Source organism: Bicyclus anynana, chromosome 14 (genome assembly GCF_947172395.1).
Source record: "Bicyclus anynana chromosome 14, ilBicAnyn1.1, whole genome shotgun sequence".
Lineage (NCBI taxonomy): Eukaryota > Metazoa > Arthropoda > Insecta > Lepidoptera > Nymphalidae > Bicyclus > Bicyclus anynana.
In genome coordinates this window covers 15,918,516-15,940,773 of record NC_069096.1, presented here as the reverse complement: position 1 = coordinate 15,940,773, position 22,258 = coordinate 15,918,516, and the positions used below count along the sequence as shown (strand labels likewise).

Here is a 22,258-nt window from a genome sequence, read left to right as displayed (position 1 = left end):
TGTTTTAGTTTTCCAGATGTTTGCGAAATTATTTCTCAAAAAAAATAGGTAAGTAAGTAAGGTAAGTAGGTAAACCTAAGCGTCTTATTTATTTTTCTACTATCTAAATATTTAATTTATTAGATCTTCAATAGCTCAACGGTAAGAGCGATCGGAGTCATCACCGAGAGGTGGTGGTTCAATCTCCGCCTCGTTTGTCTATTGTCGTACCCACTCCTAAAACAGTATTTTCCGACTAGTTGGAGGGGAATGGGAATACTTTAAAATGGGAATACTTTATATATTTAAAAGGTATCGCAAATATTCTTTAAGTTATTACTAATAACTTCAGACAGCATCAAAGATTTTTTGAAAAAAATCAAATATATTTTATGTAAAGCAAGCTGCATTACTGCCCAAGTACAGAAGAGGTACAGGAAAGTTTTCATCCTGCCTCAAATACCTACCTACGAAAGTCCACCCCCTCTTCAGCTATACCGACGGACACTGTAACCGGAACATACACAACCGAGTATTGTATTGTAGCGATTTAATTATATTATGCGGTAATTCCCTCGAATATTTTTTTACACTTTCATAGCGGCATTATGGATATTGTACCAATATGGCGTATCTAATTACTTCGCCGCCATTAAAATTTTTTAGGGCTACTATACAACCGAGTTTTCTTTTTATTCTTTACTAGTTACATTATCAGGCCTTGCCCTAGCCCTTGACTACAATCTCACCTGATGATAAGTGATGATGTAGTCTTAGATGGAAGTGGGCTAACTTGTTAGGAGGAGGATGAAAATTCACAACCCTTTCGGTTTCTACACGGCATCGTACCGGAACGCTAAATTGCTTGGCGGTACGTCTTTGCCAGTAGGGTGGTAACTAGCCACGGCCGAAGCCTCCCACCAGCCAGACCTGAACCAATTAAGAAAATCTCAATCTGCCCAGCCGGGGATCGAACCCAGGACCTCCGATTTCTAAATCCACCGTGCATACCACTGCGCCACGGAGGCCGTCAACGAGTATTGTATTGTAGCGGGTTAATTATATTAAGCGGTAATTCCCTCGAATATTTTTTGAGAGCTACGAACATCTAAGTATATGTATAAATGGAACCATAATAAGATCACTCGCATGTCTTTCTGTCCGTCTGTCACAGTCATTAATCTCCGAATCTACTGGACATATCAAATGAAAGTTCTTATTAATCAAATCTCGAATTTTTGTAATTCTGAAATAAATATTTTTCAAGTTTATCTAGAAGATAGATGAAAATTTAACATTCACACCCTTCGAAAACTACGAGTAAAATTTAGAACAAAAAATAGAGAAAAACATACAAATAATACAAATAAAACGATATTTTATATTATAGATATGTTAGATAGTTAGTCCTAAAAAAAAAAAAAAGTAAAAAGAGTCCTTTCAACTACTCCACTGCACACACATGCACAGTTTTGTGTTACTGTAATTAATTTATATATATTATATAGTTTGTACACTTCCTGAACACACAAACTCGACATTGTAGGCAATATTTAGGTATTATTTGTTTAAATAACGTTTAATAAGAGACTAAATGAATGTCCGCCTCAGTTTTAATGCGCTAATGTCATATTATCTCTAGTATAAAATATCGTTGCAAAGAATACAGAAAAAATTAGACTTGAGTGTCCACGACACGCCTACGAGACTACGCTTGGACCATAGTAAGATCACAGACAACATATAATACAAGTAGTAACAGTAAGACAATGTAATGTTATAATGTAGTGCAGTAATCCCAGCGCCAGTATACTGAACAGTCGCGTGTTTGTTGTTACTGTGACGTACGACAGTGCATGTGAACAGTGATCATTTATTTTATAAACACACAGTGGATATAATTCGGATATCTTTGTTTATTTAAGTTGTTACTTAAGCACAGTGTAACAGTGATTATTTTAGTAACCCAAACTTGATTGTAAACAAATATTGGTTTATTATTATTAATTAAATAATTAAAATAAACATCACTATCTAGCCACAAAGTAAGCGTACAGTTATGGGTACAAAGATATTTGATATTTTCGTATACATATACATACACTACATATAAATATATCCAGACCACCCATCATGCCCATCACACTATTAGTTGTGGGAATCGAACCCAAGGCCCTTGGATGCAGAAAGTAGAGTCACTACCCACCACTGCGCCACGCAGTCAAATGTAGTCCAATATTATACAAGTTAAAATTTAAATTTGTAAACGAATGAACCAATTTTAGATTTTTACAGATAAAGAGTTAGCTATAGCGATTTCTAAGTTCTGTGAAGATAAGATTAAATCCATTATTATTTTTTTGTAAAGAATATTTGAAATATTTTATTTTCACTGATGGGAGGCTTCGGCCGTGGCTAGTTAGCGTAGCGTTCCGGTGTGATGTCGTGTAAAAATCCTACTCCTAACAAGTTAGCCCGCTTCCATCTTATATTGCATCATCACTTACCATCAGGTGAGATTGTAGTCAAGGGCTAATTTGTAGAAAATAAACAAAAAAATATATATTACCAATATTCCCATCCCCTCCAACTAGAAACACTGTATTAGGAGTGGGTACGACATTAGACCAACGGGGCGGGGATCGAACCACCACCTCGGTGATGAGTCCGACTGCTTTAACGTTGAGCTATTGAGTCTTTTAAAATTATTTAAAATTAAGTTAAAAATATTGGGATACTGTTTTACTTCATTTCAAGATTTGTCATACATTTAGTAAACGATTTTTAATGACTACCTAGATAGATATGATAAAATTTTAAACCTGTTTTTAAACCCATTAGTTTGAGTGCATTCGAAGTTATAAAGGCTGGTGTTCACGTGACCAGAGACGAGATAGGTATAATAAATCTGTAGAGAGGTAAATTCTGTACATGAAATATATTTCCAAAATAACTATCAGGGGGTGATTAGTGATCGATACTGATGCCAAAAGTGCAATCATCATCTGTCTGTCTGTATGTTCGTTAAAGAAACAAAAACTACTCGACGGATTTTAACGAAACTTGGTACAATTATTCTTCATACACCTGGGCAGGTTATAGTATACTTTTCATCACGGTACGAGCAATAGGAGCAGAGCAGTGAAGGGAAATGTTGGGAAAACGGGAGAAGTTACTCAATTTTTACAGTGATACTACTGTATTAATTGATTATGAAACAAGGCTAAAACTCACGTGATATTAGGTCGGAGTATGCCCGATTAGTTTCAAACCCATACGGGGCCCTTAGTCATGAGCTGGTTTTTGCATCGCGATACACTCACGATAGTTTAAATTCTAAAATAAGATAAGATAAGTAAGAGCTGGATTAAAGAGGTCTAAGGGCGGACAAAGTCGCGGGCGTCTGTTAGTAAATACTAAATTAGTACCTAAGTACAGTCTATTCAACCTACTTGTATTTACACCACCAGTATTCTACTTACGCGTTTCTACTTTCTACTGACACCTTATCTATTATAACATTCAAAACAACTATCTACTACAAAAATAGAACATTATAATGTACTCTTCTTAAAAATAATGAGGATACAACACATAGTTTCGAATATGATTCTCTTTGGAATGCAAGAAGTTCTAAAATTTACATAATGAATGGCAAACGTGTTGAGAATTATTGTTTTTGATAAATTAGTGGCGTGTGGCCTTGCAAGGTGTTTAACCTGTATAGTTTCTTTTGCTGTTATGTTACTTGGAGTTTTTTATTTAGGTTAATATACCTTGAAGTATAAAACTTGAAAGTATGTTAAAATAAATGCGAGTCAGAACTTATACGGCAAAAAAAAAATATTGCAACTTTGTAAGCCTTTAAGTTTAAGTTGGCAACCTAATTACCTAGTCAAAACAGGGCGTGTAGCCAAGTTGCACGTCGATTCTCTTTCTACAAACGTTAACGCTTCGAAAATTAAAAATTGTATGGGAATGACATTCACTATTGACAGGTCACGTGATCAAGTTGTCGAACGGATCTGTCATTCCCATTACATTTTGTTAGTTTTCGAAGCGTTAGTTTTTGTAGAAAGAGAATCGACTATAGATGACTCAGAATAAAGAATAATAAAAAAAAATATCGCGTGTCTCAAACGGCGAAGGAAAAACATCGTGAGGAAACCTGCATACCGGAGAATTTTCTTACTGCTCTGCGTGTGAAGTCTGCCAATCTGGATAGGGCTAGCGTGGTAGACTATTGGCCTAACCCCTCTCATTCTGAGAGGAGACTCGAGCTCAGCAGTGAGACGAATATGTGTTGACAACGATACGACGAGAGAATAATCTTAAACATAGGCAGAGTTACTCACTGCAACAATCTTAAGGTTACAATTTTATTTTATTTTAGTGACTATATAATAGCGAGTATGTCTAGACTAGTGTTAGTGTTAGTGTTGTTTAGTGTAGTGATAGTGCGTGGCTCGGTGTGCAGCGAATGCTACTGGAACAGCAAGTGCTCGTACGAACTGTTCGCTACGGCCACTCCGTATGACAACATTCGCGGTGACTTGAGAGACCATGCTCAAGATAATGGTGAGAATAGCCTGTGATGGCGAGACTTTCTTTTTTTTTTATTTCTTAACAAGTTAGCCCTTGACTACAATCTCACCTGATGGTAAGTGATGATGCAGTCTTAAATGGAAGCGGGCTAACTTGTTAGGAGGAGGATGAAAATCCACACCCCTTTCGGTTTCTACACGGCATCGTACCGGAACGCTAAATCGCTTGGCGGTACGTCTTTGCCGATAGGTTGGTAACTAGCCACGGCCGAAGCCTCCCACCAGCCAGACCTGGACAAATTAAGAAAATCTCAGTCTGCCCAGCCGGGGATCGAACCCGGGACCTCCGTTTAATAAATCCATCGCGCATACCACTGCGCCACGGAGGTTCTTTTGTAAAAGTTTGTCAGCTTATGCTCCGACCAAAGGTAAGTAGGGTCTTGAAACCTTATAAAGCAACCACGATGCAAACTTTATTGCAGTCAAAATAGTTGACTGCTTTACTGGTAGGGAAATGACAAGTTATTCAAGTTTTGTGAAATGAGGAAGTCTGGTCAATAGTATTATAAATACTCCTTTAGTATATGGATATAAATTTTAATATAATATATGTAATATTTAAACTAGCATAGACGGTATATTTCGTAATCTCGCAGATTCTGGTTATATCAAATTTTTAATAATGAGAAGTTTTTGCATCATAAATTATCTATTTAAATGTATTTAAAGTTATATTACCTACAAATATCGGACGACGCACCATCTCGAGACGAGAAAAAGACAAACGTCGACCTCAGAAATATTGCTCTTTATTATTGCATTGGGACGAAAAGTACCAAACTGGAACAACTTCACCGCTATTGGTCGACATTTGTCTTTTACTTCTTCACTAAATATGTCGTTGACGCATGTAAGGCCGCCAAGGCATGCTGCGATAACCAAAGAAGCCAATAGGCCTTACATGCGCCAATCGACCAAATGCGGCCGATTGCTTTTTTTCATTGCGTTGGGTTGAAAGAGACAGGATGATTTCCGGTTCGGCGCTATTAGTCGATTAATCTTCACGAGATAAAGTCGTGGAGCGCATGGGTACCCTACTGGGCTGTGGGTTACATTGCTCAACAAGTAGATAAACCTAACCCTAACCTAACCCCTAACCTAACTTAAAAATGGTTGAGTCGAATCAATTTGGGTGTATATACTCATATTATATTGCAGATTGTAAGGTGATCAGCCTGTGGTCCCTCCACCGCCATGGGAACAGGAACCCCGGCGTTGACGTCACGCGTGACGTCAAAGAGTTACAACACAAGATCAAACTACTCCTGGACGTTCCCGACAATCGGAGGAGCAACAATTGTTATCAGGTTATCTTATATTTTCTAACTAGCGGACGTAAATTCAGTTTTTCACAAATCTCGCGGAAATCACAGATTTTTCTGGGATAAAAAGCCTATAAAAAGCCTGTTGTTTAACTACCTCTTCTATGTGCCAGTGAACGTCTGATTGAGATTGGATCAGTGGTTCCAAAGATTAGCACGGACAAACAGACATACAAAAGTTTAAAAAAGCTTATTTAGGTATCATGTAAATAATAGTTGTAAGCACTTGTTAAAAAACACCTATTTTAAAATCACTTCAATTGTATTTCTATGTATTTATGTATTGAATACGGCTTAGTTTGTAATAGTAAGGTGTGCAAAATATATTATATGTCATATCTTTACGGCCAAGTTTCACCTTCTCTCAAATTACTCGGAAATACTGTGTTAAGAGGAATATCGAACCCACGACCTTTCGGTGTTGAGTCCGACTTACCGTGCGTGAAATTAGTAATAACAATTGGAAACAATTTTCAGGATATGGACGACCTGATGAAGTGGCGCTGGAACACCACCCTGGAGAACTCCACGTCTTACCTCACGGGGGTCGGGTACGAGGAGTTATACCAGCTCGGCAGGAGGATACTAATGCGATACCATGAGTAAATATGTATTCATATTAAAACATCACTAATATCATCACCATCCGGTCTTATTACTCGTAACTCCCTCTATAGGCCCTGAATCTTCTATATTATGTTCCCGACCGATTTTTTTTGTCTAATGAGGATCTTCTATACTAATATTACGAGTGTAAAGACGTAAAGTTTGTAGTGTCGTAAGAGGAAATCTCAGGGTCTAATGAACCAATTTTGAAAATTCTTTTACCAAAACCCTTTTACCAGACGTTATTTGTGAATGTCATAGATATATTTTATCAGAGGCGTAGCTACCGCCGTATCAATATTACGAGGCCTCAGACTACAGGGGCCCCTTACGTGTGAAAGCAAAAATTAGTAAAATGTAGGTAACGTTTTTTTCCTTCTAATCCACAATCTCTTTTTTCCCTGGTCAAGCGTGCGCCTAAAAGTTGAAAACATTCTACGTGAGTTAAGTCACTATCATATTTATTTTAAGTGAGAAATTTTTGAGAAATTTGTTCCCATCATTTGGGCCCCTAACTAATTTTGATACAGGGCAGTTCCTAAGCACGCTACGCCACTGTATTTTATCTCCGTATTCTAACGGAACTACGTTGGTGAAACCTATGGGCGTCTGCTAACATATGCGTATACCGTAAGGCCCATCTAGTTATTTTTTTTATTTACAGTTTCGTAAAGAGCGTCGACAACGCCTACTTCAGGGCGACGAACTCCCAGCGTACGGAGGTCAGCCTCGCGGCGTATGTTCGCGGCCTGAGTGACGGAGACGATACGCTCAACTTCACTACAGCCATAGACGCTCCACTGCAGAGAGATGATGTTATACGGGTAGGTGTAGTTACGCTTGAAAGCTGTCCCCCTAGCCAAGTAGTACGTCGATTCTCTTGCTACGATCGCTAACGCTTCGATCTTGATCACGTGACCTGTCGATAGCAAATGTCATTCTCATACATCTTTCTAGTTTTCGAAGCGTTAGCGATTGTAGAAAGAGAATCGACGTGCTACTTGGCTAGGCAGACTATTCGTTTTTTTTTTAAATGGTTAGTCTATGTGGTCTTGGGCTCAGCAAGTAGCAACAACATATCATGTCGTGTCGGATATATTGTCGACCATCGATTAGGGGAGTTGAAAATATATCTCTTTCGTCCCAACACAACGAAAGAAAGAGATACATTTTCATTTTCGCCGCTATTGGTCGACATTTGTCTGTTTCGTCTCAAGATATTGGTACGAGAGAGTCGTGGTGCTAGGTTAGGTTATGAAATATTTCTCAATATTTCTCAATTCACAGTCCGGAGCGGTTAAAGACGAAGTTAAGCATTTAATGACAAAAAAAAACATTATTAAAATCAAATGAAAGGATTATTTTTTTACTTAAATATATTTTTAAATATTGAAATTTTTATTGCTTCATGTTTCAGCCGTATGAAACCTGTGCTAGATATCAGGACGAGGTGAAAAATGGACAAAAAGTGACCGAAGAACTAGCAGCATACGATACAAGCGCGGAGTTTTTAGCTGTGAGTACTACTTTTTATCAAAATTCAAAATTCAAAATTCAAAATTCATTTATTTCAAGTAGGCTCAGTTTACAAGCACTTTTGACACGTCAATTGACTATTTGTAAAGATTCTACCACCGGTTCGGAAGGCAGGTTCTGCTGAGAAGATACCGGCAAGAAACTCAACAGTTGCTCTTTTGAAAAAGTCATACAGTATTACAATTTACATTTGATAACAATTAAATTACAATTTCTTATAGTTTTATTTCCTGTGTGAAGGTGGAAGCTGATCCAATGGCCTCCAAGCACCTTTGTCGTTAAGGAACTCATCAATAGTGTAGTAACCTCGACTAAGTAAATGTTTTTTAACACATTGCTTAAAGTTGTGCATTGGCAAGTCCATCAAGTACTCGTATTGTATTTTCACCTAGTATTCTATAGCTACACTAAAATCTTTAGGTTTTTTTTTATTTTTTTATTCTTTACAATTACAATTACAATCTCACCTGATGGTAAGTGATGATGCAATCTAAGATGGAAGCGGGCTAACTTGTTAGGAGGAGGATGAAAATCCACACCCCTATCGGATTCTACACGACATCGTACCGGAACGCTAAATCGCTTGGCGGTACGTCTTTGTCGGTAGGGTGGTAACTAGCCACGGCCGAAGCCTCCCACCAGCCAGACCTGTACCAATTAAGAAAACCTCAATCGGCCCAGCCGGGAATCGAACCCAGGACCTCCGTCTTGTAAATCCACCGCGCATACCACTGCGCCACGGAGGCCGTCGTAGGTACTCATAAACAAAAAAAAAAGAATATACAGCTACATGGATGTATAATGTCAAAATATATTATGAAACCAGCAGAATCTCGTGGTTTCACCTACGTAGTTCTCTTTCCTGTATACTGGGACAAAATATAGCCAATGATATGCATTGATAATGTAGATTTCTATTGGTGAAAGTATTTTTCAAATCGGTCAAGTAGTTTTTGAGTATTAATTTGTTATAAAACACGGCTAAAACTCACGTGAAATCCCGTCGGATTATGCCAGACTAGTTTCGAACCCACACGGGGCCCTTAGTCATGAGCTGGTTATTGCAACGCAAGTTAGTTATTATTGGAAATGATTGTGAATAACACTTACGGTATATTACATTCTAAAATAGTTTTTGTGTATATTCGTTAAATACAATTCATTCCTTTTTATTATATTAAGTAGTACAGATATCATCATCATCTCCTTACCCTTATCCCACTTAAGTGGGGTCGGAAAAATATGTCAATCTTTTCCATTCGTCTCTATTACTCGTCAACTCCTTTTACACACAATATGTCCTCTTTCACACAATCCAACCATTTCTTCTTTGGCCTTCCTCACCTCTTATGTCCTTCCACTTGCACAGTCAACATTTTTCTAGTAATATGACTTTCCGCCCTACGCAAGTAGTATATATATACAAATCATAATATAAATAATTAAACTCGAAACATTTCTCGTCAGATAAGAGACAGAGTACAGGCGAAGATGTTCGTCGACTACAAAATATCATCCAGGGAAGTGTTCACTCTCTACGAGCTGTGTCGGTTCGAGCGCTCCTGGGACCCAAAGCTGCGGTCTCCCTGGTGTTCCTTCTTCACTGACCAAGACCTGGTGGTGCTGGAGTATAGAGACGATATACGGCATTACTATAGAAACGGGTATGGATCACAGGTAAGGAATAATCTGGGTGTACAACTTAGATGACGGAAAATGCACATAGTAAATTCTTGGCATATAGTAAACTAGCTAACGCCGCGCGGTTTCACTCGTGTGGTTCCCGTTAAGTAATACATAGCCTATAGACTTCCTCGATAAATGGGCTATCTAACACTAAAAGATTTTTTCAAATCGGACCAGTAGTTCCTGAGATTAGCGCGTTCAATCAAAAAAACAAACTCTTCAGCTTTATAGTAGTATAGATTCTTCAGTGCCTGAAGACGAAAGTCTTCGAACAGTGCGTGTTGCCAGTGATGACCTGCGGATCCGAGACTTGGTCGCTAACTATGGGCCTTATTAGAAGGCTCAAAATCACTCAGCGCGGGCGATGGAACGAGCTGTGCTTGGGGTTTTTCTGCGTGATCGAATCAGAAATGAGGAAATCCGCAGACGAACTAAAGTCACTGATATAGCTCAGCGAGTCGTGAAGCTGAAGTGGCACTGGGCAGGCCACATAGTTTGAAGAGCCGACGGACGTTGGGATGCTGGAATAGCGACCCCGCACCGAAAAGCGCAGTGTTGGTCGAGCCCCCACTAGATGGACCGAAGACTTCAAGCGGGTTGCAGGGAGCCACTGGATGCTGGCGGCTCGAGACCGTTTTGTTTGGGAGTCCATGCAAGAGGCCTATGTCCAGCAGTGGACTTCCATCGGCTGCTAATAATGATGATGATGAAATTCTTGGTCGAGAATATAAAGTTTAAGCTTTTCTAGGTTTCCCCAACGTCATATTCAAAGTTGAGCTTTCTCGGTCGATTTGTATTTCTAAGCCAAGTTGTCCGATATAATAACTGTAGTATCTATATAAGATTGAGCTTAAAACAACCAATTAACACATACCAACTTTGCGACTTTGCAATATGTGGGCGAAGCATGGTGGATGAAGGTAATTTCTATGTCATATTCCTTGACGTCAATTTCTCCATAGATCAACCTGGACCTCGGAGCTCAAGCCATGAAAAACTTGTACGAAACCTTCGTCGCCGCGAGCAAATCCGAGCAAACGACCATGGTCTCATACTTCACACATGACACCATGTTGGAGATGGTCTACTGCGCGCTGGGACTGTTCAGGGACCGGGAACCACTCAAAGGGTCAACCAGGAAAGCGAACAGACTGTGGAGAAGCACTGAGTTTACTGCCTTCGCTTCTAACTTCATTGCTGTTCTATACAGGTATTCGTAACCACTTATTTACTTTATTATTAAATAGCAAAACCCCGCGGTTTCACACCCCATTCCCATGGGAGTATATGGATAAAATATAGTCTAAAGTTATTTGCTAATAATAGATTTTTTCATTGGTGTAAGAATTTTGAAAAACAGTCAATTACTTTCGGATCCTATTCACGAAAACAAAGAAACAGATGTTACTTTTTTATAATACTGGTTTAAATTATTGACATTAGTTTAGTTTAGATTATATTACAGATAATGTTTAACTTTATTAGACACTATCAGATATTAATACTAATGAGTAATGACCAGAATTAAAACACCTACTGTACTGTACCTACGTAATCACCAAATCTGTAAACTAAAATATTATAAGAAGAAATATGTAATACAATAATAATCTTATTTTCATAGCTTGATTCGAATCCAAGCCCTTAAAATCTAAAAAAAATAAGTTAACCGCTGGACTAACAAAATTCAAAATTCCACCACCCTACTATTTTTAAAATAAAAGAAGTTTAATAACTAACTTTAACTAGCAAACACTCGCGTAGAATTCAGTTTTTCACAAATCCCACAGGAACCATGGCTTTTTCTGAGTTAAAAAGCCTATGTGTTAATTCAGAGTAAAATTCCAAATTTCAGCCAAACCACTTCAGTAGCCGCAGCGTAAAGCAAGAACAAACATACTTACTTACACACAAACTTTATTTATAATTAATTAGTGTAATTAATTGTAGCACCTTAAGACAAGGCCAAGCTCGAATCGGCTAATTGAAGAAAAATTCCAGGTGTTCAAAATCAGATGAAGAAGAACTTCGTGTCCAGTTCCTAATAAACGAAAAGCCGACAGCCCTCTGTCCAGAAGACGGCTGCGCATGGCAGCAGTTCCTGAACACCTTCCAGGTCTTCAGTACTGCTAAACTGGACTTCTGTGGCACAAATGAATCTGGTGCATCACATCTTTCCGGGAGATCTGACATGAAAATGAATTTAGCGTCTAGTCTAATGATATTAGTCATGATTACCAGTATTTTGTGACCTAAGTAGTAATAGATTAGATTTTATAGTAGACTTTTAAGTAGGGTTGCCATCTAAAAGTTTATCATCATTATCAACCCATATTCGGCTTACTGTTGAGCATGAGTCTCCTCTCAGAATGAGAACGGTTAGGCCAAGTAGTCCACCACGCTGGCCCAATACGGATTGGCAGACTTCACTCACGTATAAAATTCTCAGGTATGCAGGTTTCCTCATGATGATTTTCCTTCACCGTTTGAGAAACGTTACTATATAGAATTTCTATATAGTAACCACTCGTGTTAAGCCAAGATTGTTGTTATCGAAGAGGAAATGTGTTTTTGCTAAAAGTAGTATTTTTAATACCTGATATATTTATACGTAACCCTCATATGTTATGCGATCGTTTTATTCATTTATGGTATCTCTTAAGTTTATTGAGTAGTATTTAACATACTACTTAATAAACTTAATAAAAACATTAAAGTAAAAAAAATACCAAATTAGTCCTATAATAATCTAACAAAAACAAATCAAAGATCGCAAATGTGTTAAACTAATTTATTTTTATACCTACCTGTTTAAACATGTATTTTTTTTAATTTTAAGCAATACGAAGTCTTACAATAATTAGTACTCTATATAATATAGGCAGTGGAACTTAGTAAGCTAATTTTAACCTCACCAGAAATATAAGAAACTAGTAACCAACGATATTTTATACTATAGATATGTTACGGGCCTACAAAATCACCACAAAAAGTGATCTTAATAAGCTACTCCACTGAGCGCACACATGTATAATCTTATGTTTAATTATATAATATATTTAAGTAAATATAGTTTTTACACTTCCAGAACATAAAACTCGACGTTGTAGAAAATATTCAGGTATTACTTGTTTAAATAACGTTCGTTGTATAAGCCATTAAATGAAATTAAGACAATTTGCCCACCTCAGTGTTGATGAAACAGAGATATATAAAATAGACGAATAGCGCTATTTGGCTGAGGGACTACAATTACTTTTTACATCGTAATCTAGTGGTAACAATATGTAATGTATGGATGTCTGGTCTATTGAAGGCTCTCGTTCTGTCAAGCTTCAGTGTATTTTTTACTTATGACCCAGACCTTTGTAGTCTTTAAATATCTAGTCTAAGTACTTACTACTAACATAAACATCCTAAGATAAATCCTAATTATGGCTGCTGAAAAATCATTCCCTATTATATGACATAAACAAAATATTCCAGACATTACTATTATACAATAAATACTCTCTATAGTAGAAAAAAAAATATTTATAAAAATATTAATTTGCTGTTTTAATTTTTATTTAGTATGCCTCGTCATCCCTTCGTCCATAAGTGTGGCAAGAGGAGAGGACGGCTAAAACACCACGTGTGATGTGATGTTTTGGATGGCCCCAGGTAAATTCAAGGTTATACTGAATAAACGTAAGTGTCGTCATCACAGAAGTCCAGGTTAGCCTTCGTGAACCTGTGGAATGTCTCCCAGAACTGTTTCCAGGAGCAAAGCCGGGCGCCGCAGAGATGGACCTCTTTCTCGTTCTTCAGGAATTGCACTCTGTAGGTCGTAGATGGGAGTTTTGGACACCTGCAATTATTATGGAAATCTTCATATGGCAACCAAAAAAGAGATAACTTAAGCGTAGCTTGAGAGCGCGCAGCACGTCGGTACGATATGGATAAAATTCGAAGCGCAAGCGAGACGCCGAATTATGACTTTCACGTGAGTGAAAAGCACGGAGCGATTGACGCGCGACGCAAATTTTATGACGTGAGCGCCAAAACCATTTTTACCTAATCGCAAGTAAATTAAACAACATAACGAAAAACATAATGGCCATGTTCAAGATATATACCTAATTTTCTATACAAAACAAAAATTTAAGAAAATAACTTTGCTTTTCCTGAGATTGAAAGCAATATGTGAGCAAAACATTTATTTTTCAAAAAAAATAAATTATCGAGAAAAGTTTTACAAATTGTGTATTTTGTATAGTCATAACGCAGCTAACACTTTGAAATATTATTTACCCAACTCCTAACTTTTCCAGAATCTGAGATCCAGAACCATTTGTAACCACCAAATTACATATTGCACACTCTTAATTGCTTTTTTTTTTAATTTGAATAAGCAAGCGCTAAGCTTCAATCACGCTTGATGGTAAGCGATGATGCAGCCTATGGTGGAGTCTCAGGTGGAATGCGCTTGCCTAGAAGATGGCTATTCACTCTTGACTCGAAGATAATAAATACCCATATTGTAGGTGGTAGGTGCTTAATGTTCTGTGGTGTTAAATGTTTATTAAGTGTCGTTTTTTTTTGTGCATCGTAGCATTTAAACGAATGGAAATGGACCGATTTAATGACGTTTTTATTTAGTTTTGCACCCGTGCAAAGGGGCTTAGCTATTATTTTTTTATTCTTAACCCTTGACTACAATCTCGCCTGATGGCAAGTGATAATGCAATCTTATATGGAAGCGGGCTAACATATTAGTTAGAAACATACATATTAGTATTAGAAAATTCACACCCCTTTCAGTTTCTACACGACATCGTACCGGAACGTTAAATTGCTTGGCGGTACGTCTTTGCCGGTAGGCCGTAGTCACAGCCGAAGTTGTTCCACCAGCCAGACCTGGACCAATTAAGAAAACCCTCAATCGGCTCAGCCGGGGATCGAATCCAGGACGTCCGTCTTGTAAATACACCGCGCGTACTATTGCACCGTGGAGGCCGTCAAAATTTGCAAAGTGTCGTTAGCGAGTGATTTCACGCCCGTGCGAAACCGCGACCAAAATTAGTCCGGAATCTGGTCCGCCATTTCCTATCTGTGTTTGGTTTGAAGCCAAACATCTTGTGTAATTTACATATGCAATGGATTGCGTACTAATATTATGAATATAGCTGGAGAAGAGATATGGAAACCACAAATCACAAAACAGAAGCACGCTTAACTTTTAAAAAGATCATTATGAATAAATTGCTTTATTTTTTTTAATGGTATCTTTAGTCAGGTTTTTGCGGATGTTAACAAATAAACTCTATTAAATAATAATAAGTGGGTTTGCAATAATTGCCATAACTTATGTATTTCTTTTATTGTTACCTGTTGGTGTCCTGTTTAAATAAATAAAATAAATGAATGATACGATCAAATAAATAAAAGATATTATCAATGTCCTTACCTATAAAGGACAGCTACGAAGTTAGCAGCGAATGGCGTCAAGAAAGTGGTCCGCCATTTTCTATCTTTCTTCCTTTCGAAGCCAGAGAGTTTCGGATAGTCTTCATAGAATCCCATGGCCGAGTATATCATGTCCATCATGGTGTCATGTGTGAAGTAGGCTGTGATGGACTTGTGGCCGGTTTTAGTGACGTGGTGGAATTTCTCGTACAAATCCTTGAGCCCAGCGGCGCCTGTCTGAGAGTTTAGTGAATCACCAAAGCCGTTTCTGTGGAATACAAAAGTCTTTGAAACTGAGCTTTTCGTTTTGACGTGAATGAAGTGATGACGCAATTTAGGATGGAAGCGGGCTAACTTGTTAGGAGAATTAGTATCCACACCCCTTTCGGTTTCTACACGACATCGTACTGGAACGCGGTAATTAGCCACGGCCGAAGTTACAGTTACACCCTCATGCTTCATAGAGTACGTCATCCCGCCAGTCCAGGGCCTATAGCTAACCATTGAAAAAAATGTATGGGAATGATATTAACTATAGAGAGGTCTCATGATCAAGTTGTCGATCGTATCTGTCATTCCCACATTTTGTTAGTTTTCAAAACGTTAGCGTCTATAGAAAGAGAATCGACGTGCCACATGGCTAAGGCCCCTGCTGGCCTAGCCATGTTGACTTTCTACGATCGTCTACTATAAATATTAATAAAAATGGTTTTTACAATATACCACCTACTTAAAATAATGCTGTACATCTTCAACGTACTCCAAGATCTTCAGGTCATCATCAGAGAAGAGTGAGCACCAGGGAGACCTCTTGAGCAGCGTGTAGGAGCGGTAGAAGCGGCACAAGTCGTACAGCCCCTTGATCGTGTTGGGTTTCAGCTCTAGGCTTAGTCCAGTTCTTCTTTGTACATTTTCTTGAACCTTAAAAAAAAATTATAACCTCTGACGTAAAAAGGGGGTTTTATAACCTTGCCCTGTCTGTCCGTGAATTCTACACGAATCTCAGACCAATTACCTTCTTTAGCACCTGCCTCGCTAGAGGTTACCCCTCTGTCAAAACTATATGATCATGATCCAACGTTTTCATACAAACTGCGACGCGACTACAGAATCGAGAATTCACTGTGTCAGAATTTCACGGGAGTGTTTTACGATTTTAAATTTAAAGTTGTGTGTAGTTAAAAGAACACAGGATATAGTAATTGGTGTTAAATATTTTCGATGTGTTAGTTCCCCTCAAAAAACGACAGACAATTTTGCTGGTGAATTTGAGTGCGATACAAGTCCAATCGAATTTAATTGGTCTGAGACATGAATGGACCGATTATGATACGGCTTTATTTGAAAGCTGACATGATTGAAATGGTTTTTAGTTATAAACACAGAAAACAGGTCAATCCAAAGATGAATAGATTTTTCGTGTAAGCGTACCTTTTTGAATTCCTCTGTTTCTTGAAACCTTTGTATTTCGGATATGGCTCGCGTACCGTTGATAATTTGCGAGCCGCGCTTGGCGCAGTATCTGTAAGGCTGACGTTACATGGTTACTAATAAATCTAATAATCACTAGTTGATGTGATAAATACGAAACGTGGCTACAGTGCGAAATAAAATAAATATACTTAAACTGTACACACACTACGTAGCCCCAACGTATAACCTGTGTTATGGGAATGGGTAGCTAAGATAGCAGATTTTTACAATTATAAATTTAAATACTACTAATTATTCAATGTGATAGATAGTGATGTGTATTGTTTAAGTATATTTATTTATTTAATGATAAAAATTGCTGGAGTTATTTTATTTATAAATACGCCCCGACACTGGAAAGTTGTGGAAATCAATACCACCATCGTATTAGCTATTTAGTAATCCTTTTGAAAGCTGCCTGGGCAGCAATGATTTTTTCTTGCTGATTTCGTCGAGTAAGACAAACGTTTCTGACCAAGTTGTTGTCACTATATCATTACTCGTATAAATATAAGTCTGTATTACGGAAGAAATTCATACGCTACAGCACTAGACCGTAGACGTAAACTCAGTGAAATTTACGTAAAATTCAGTTATTTACAAATCCCGTGGAAACCGTGGATTTTTCCGGGATAAAAGTAGCCTATGTGTCAATCCAAAAATATAATCTGTCAGCCAAATCTATTCAGTGGTTTTTTGGTGAAAGAGTATTAAATATACATAGGAATATCCAAATAACTCAAATAGACTCCACGTCTATAATATTTAGTAGGAAGCAGACGCTTTTCTCTCTGTCTACTCGATAGCCACTTTGTCCGCTAATAATAAAAGTAACTATTAATTATTAATTGTTTTGAGATGTATTAAAATGTAAGTTCAAACTGAAAATCATTTTTTCGTCATCATCAATTTTCTTCCCACTGTCATTAATAAGAGAAACAACCTTGATTAGTACACAATTATCACTAGCCAATGTCTAATGACTGTGAAATATCATTACTTTTTTATTGTGATCCATTGGACGGGCTGATTCGATTAGTTACGTTAAATTATTTTTTTATTGTCACATCTTGAATACTTTTCTTACCTTTGCAAGTACGTGCCATTGTTATATGATAAAATCTATGTACCTATCCATATAATAATATAAATGAAAAAGTAAGTCTGTCTGATTGATAACCACGACTAATTTTGATTAATTTTGAAATAGAGATAAATTGGAGCTTGCATAAATACGTAAATTATGTCATGAAAATAAAGAAAAAAAACTATAATAATGTCATGTTACATTACTTGGCAGTGATTTTTCCGTTTTACGTGATTATTTATGTCTATCAACCTAGAGCGTAGGTGTCAAGTCTCAAATTAACTCCCAGGGAGCTATTTAGAATTTCTTGGCAAAAATAAAAACTCAATACTTTATTGAATCTCCTGGATTTTCCTCATGACCCGAAGCTGCATATGCTAACAGCAGCTGTAATTGTCCCTAGATTAGCTGTATTGATAAGCCGTGATAGTGGTGAATATGACCTTCGCCTCCAATTCTGAAGGGTATGGGTTCGAATCCGGTCCGGGGCATGCACCTCCAACGTTTCAGTTGTGTACATTTTAAGAATTTAAATATCACGTGTCTCAAACGTTGAAGGAAAAACATCGTGGGGAAACCTGCATACGAGAGAATTTTCTTAATTCTCTGCGTGTGTGAAGTCTGCCAATCCGCAATGGGACAGCGTGGTGAACTATTGGCCTAGCCTCACTCATTCTAAGAGGAGACTTGAGCTCAGCAGTGAGCCGAATATGGGGTTGAATGATGATTAGCTATTTTTAATTTAGTAACTTACCCTGGCAACAGGATCATTGAGGATGTAGTCTTCAATCGGGAAGCTTTGGTTTATCCCTCGCAGACCCTCGACGAATGCTTTGATGCTTTGCTGCGTCCTCTGCTCACTGGTGGGCCGCAACACAGAAGAGTTGACTTCTTCTAGGAAGTTTGCGAACTTCTGGCTAAACCTTTGACCAAATTCGAACAACTCCTGGAAACCGTGGGTGGTGAGGTAGGACCTTTTGTAGTCCAGCTTTGGATTCCACATCCATTTGCGGAGGTCATCTACATCCTGGAATATTTGTCATCGTTGACATCGAGCTTATATAATGATACAATATATTCAGGTACGTGTATTTGAGGCAAAATGTGAAGCGTCTTTTTTAGCAGAAATATATCCTTGATTGATTTTTGTTATAAAAATCCACATTATTTTTAGGGGTCGTAGACTTTGCCAGATGCTTGCAAAATAACCTGACTGGCTTATTTTTTTTAACTCTATATACTCATTTTTAAGGTACACAAATTACAGATTGCCGGATTACGGGTTCAGAGTTTTAACTGGAAGAAAGGAAAACTCAATATTATTTTTATAAGCCGACCCAGTACAGCGGCTACAGGGTCCATCGCGTGGTAGAGAGATAAACTACGAATTTTGGTATGATCCTACTAGAACAGCTTTAAATACCCGTTCTGATATAGAACCTATTAAAGACTAGCGGACGCCCGCGACTTTGTCCGCGTGAAATTTAGTTTTTCACAAATCCCTTGGGAACCTTAGATTTTTCCGGGATCCAGAGTAAAATCTATTTCCATTCCACATTTCAGCCAAATCGGCTTAGTAGTTGCGGCGTTAAAGAGTAACAAACATTGAAACAAACATCCATAAAGACATCCATACAAACTTTCGCGTTTATAATATTAGTAGGATTTGAAATAAACGAATTTGAATTTTAATCCAAAGCCACATAAGTTTATCATTGGACTAATCAAGGGACCTCCTCCAAAGAGACAAACTATTGCTGAGGAGTGGTATCGTTATTACTGTGGTTTACTTGTGCCAATAAGTCATAATATAATCATAATTAAAGCTGAAAACTCAAAATCAAAGTTACGAGAGCTCCTAACGTGCCGTGGTCTCAGAAGCCGACAACAAACTCAACCAGAATTATTTAGAGTTACTACTACCTACTTGCGCGCACATTTCTCCTTTGCCCTGAGTGCGTTTGTGTATGATGTTGTCTTTGAGGTAGGAGGCTTTCTTCATGATCTTCGTGTCCGGCGCGTTCGGCCGCCGCGTGCCGTGTCTGATCATGAACCATATGCTCACTGCTTCGCATTCTGAAAAATCATTGGCATCAGCAGAAATTCGATTCTGTCTGAACTTAGCTGGTTATTCACATTACAGCTAAAGTATGTTTTTGTTAGAAATTCCCCTATTTAACCGACTTCAAAAAGGAGGAGGTTCTCAATTCGGTCGGTATTTTTTTTTTTATGTATGTACACCGATTACTTAAAGACGCATGGACCGATTTAAAAAATTCTTTTTTGTTTGAAACGGTATAGTCCCCATTTGATCCCATTGCCATCATGTCAAGATCTGATGATGGAATCCTGGAGAAATTGAGGGGAACTTTCGAAAATTATATGAGTGTGTAGCGTGTTCGTATACTTTTCCATTTAGTACTTTTAAGCACTATAATTTCATGAAGGTTTAAAATCGATTTGATGATGGAGCCATGAAACAGACGAGGGAACTCCTCGGCAATTTACAGCAGTTACCTTGTGTTTGGGCTTGATTAATTTGTATTAATGAGAGCTTTCCACGTAGATATGTTGTGACTGTCATTTAGGGGTTTGGTGATGAAGACCAAGGACAATTAAGGGAACTCCTTAACAGTTTACAGTAACTACCTTGTGTTTGGCCTTAATTAATTCGTATTGCTCAGAACTTTCTACCTAGATGAGTTGTGTCTGTTATTAAGGGTCTGATGATGAAGACCAAGGTCAATTGGCAATTAAGGGAACCCCTTAACGGTTTACGGTAGCTACCTTGTGCTTGGGCTTGATTAATTTTTATTGCTGAGAATTTTGTACCAAGATGGGTTGTGACTGTCATTAGGGGTCTGATGTATTCGTTTGAGATGAAATTTTGCACTAAAAATGGAAAAATAATAAAAATTTTAATAAAAAAATACAACCGACTTCAAAACCTAAAAACGTACCCACTAAAGTAAAAAGCGAAAAATAACATTATAATATGTTCTATATGCTGATCAGTATGAAGGCGGTGCTTAGCCGGTGTTGTCTTAATTTAAGCCATTTCTGACAGGACCCCATGAAACAACACTGTCTGCAAAATCTAAATCTATAAGATATTCTCACATGGCTTGAATTAATACATCACCGGCTTAGCACCGCCTTCATACTGATCAGCATATAGAACATATTATAATGTTATTTTTCGCTTTTTAGTTTAGTGGGTACGTTTTTAAGTATTGAAGTCGGTTGTATTTTTTTACTAAAATTTTTATTCTTGGAAACATTCCTGATTCCATCTACACGGATTATCTGAACGATGAATCAGTTTACAAAAGTAATATATGGCTCAAGTCAAGTGATCCTTGATTATACTCGTATTATGATCTTCAAGGCTTCAAGTAGAGAAGCTTTACCCTGAAGACCATTTAGATGCCATTTTTTTCTTCTTAAAGATTTTTTTTATTCTATTCGTATGTATAAGTTTATAGGTATAGGCACAGAAAACTTATGGCATAGGTTCATAGGTATAAGTTCGTAGGTATAGGTTCGTAGGTATAGGTTCGTATGTATAGGTTCGTAGGTATAGATTCGTACGTATAGGTTCGTAGGTATAGGTTCGTACGTATAGGTTCGTAGGTATAGGTTCATACGTATAGGTTCGTAGGTATAGGTTCGTACGTATAGGTTCGTTGGTATAGGCTGGTACGTATAGGTTCGTACTGTTAAAGGGAGCCTGGGTTAGGCCTTTATAAAAAAGAAACACTTAAAACACGAATTAATATTGAGCGACCGCCTGGTATGGAATCCACACAACTTTCGGTTCCTAACAATACATCGCTTGGCGGTACGTCTTTGTCGGTAGAGTGGTAACTAGCTAGCCACGGCCGAAAGCCTCCCATTAGCCAGACCTGGCCAATTAAGAGAATCTCAATAGGCCCAGCCGGGGATCGAATCCAGGACCTCTGTATAAATCTCTGTCTTGTAAATCTACCGCACATACCACTGCGCCACGGAGGCCGTCAAAAAGGCCGTATGGGTAGATTGTCATTAAAATGAAAAAATCTTTGTTTAAAAATAATTTTAGTTTTGATATTACCTTCAATTTCAGGAACATCTCTAAAGTCGCCTCTCACTGTATCATAAGGGGTCTTGCTGCCAAAATAGGGGTAGGGGTTGGGGTTGTTCCAGTAACATTTGCTGCTCACTAGGGGTAAAGAGACCCATATCAGCAGCTTCCACATGTTGTTTGTCCAACAAATACTGAGAGATACTAGAGTTTAGTGACGCACCACAGTTTATTTACCAGCGCTACAAACAACACTAATCTGAAGAGCAGACTAATGGTAAAAATAGACGAATAATTATAACAGATGATGATACCATAACTAAGATGATGATGGCTTAGGCAAATTCTTTTATAATTCTAATAATAATTCTTAGATAAGGGAATGAGTTTGAAAGTAAATTATCCGAATAAAACCTATTCGAAACATCGATCTTACCAACAAAAAACATAAGTT

General features: G+C 37.8%; 2 protein-coding genes across 5 annotated transcripts; one reads left to right on the top strand and one right to left on the bottom strand.

Moving 5' to 3' along the window:
- Positions 1 to 1,764: 1,764 nt before the first annotated feature.
- Positions 1,765 to 13,282, top strand: LOC112057612 (multiple inositol polyphosphate phosphatase 1). 4 transcript variants are annotated; one of them, XM_024098060.2, is made up of 9 exons: positions 1,765 to 1,957; positions 4,373 to 4,557; positions 5,742 to 5,890; positions 6,383 to 6,507; positions 7,176 to 7,335; positions 7,929 to 8,027; positions 9,515 to 9,724; positions 10,696 to 10,943; positions 11,735 to 13,282. In XM_024098060.2, exons 2-9 carry the CDS (start codon positions 4,392 to 4,394, stop codon positions 11,982 to 11,984), a joined length of 1,407 nt encoding a protein of 468 aa, XP_023953828.1. In that variant the 5' UTR covers positions 1,765 to 1,957; positions 4,373 to 4,391; the 3' UTR covers positions 11,985 to 13,282. The 4 variants fall into 4 exon arrangements, with proteins under 4 accessions (XP_023953828.1, XP_023953833.1, XP_023953837.1 ...); XM_024098065.2 differs by having other exon boundaries at positions 1,765 to 2,024; XM_024098069.2 differs by having other exon boundaries at positions 1,765 to 2,042.
- A 108-nt stretch (positions 13,283 to 13,390) lies between these two features.
- Positions 13,391 to 22,059, bottom strand: LOC112057657 (multiple inositol polyphosphate phosphatase 1). Its single transcript, XM_052885561.1, has 7 exons — positions 21,835 to 22,059; positions 19,669 to 19,865; positions 18,496 to 18,768; positions 16,613 to 16,711; positions 15,912 to 16,102; positions 15,183 to 15,449; positions 13,391 to 13,583 (listed from the first exon to the last, which is right to left on the bottom strand). Exons 1-7 carry the CDS (start codon positions 21,977 to 21,979, stop codon positions 13,409 to 13,411), a joined length of 1,347 nt encoding a protein of 448 aa, XP_052741521.1. The 5' UTR covers positions 21,980 to 22,059; the 3' UTR covers positions 13,391 to 13,408.
- Between the last annotated feature and the right edge of the window lie 199 nt (positions 22,060 to 22,258).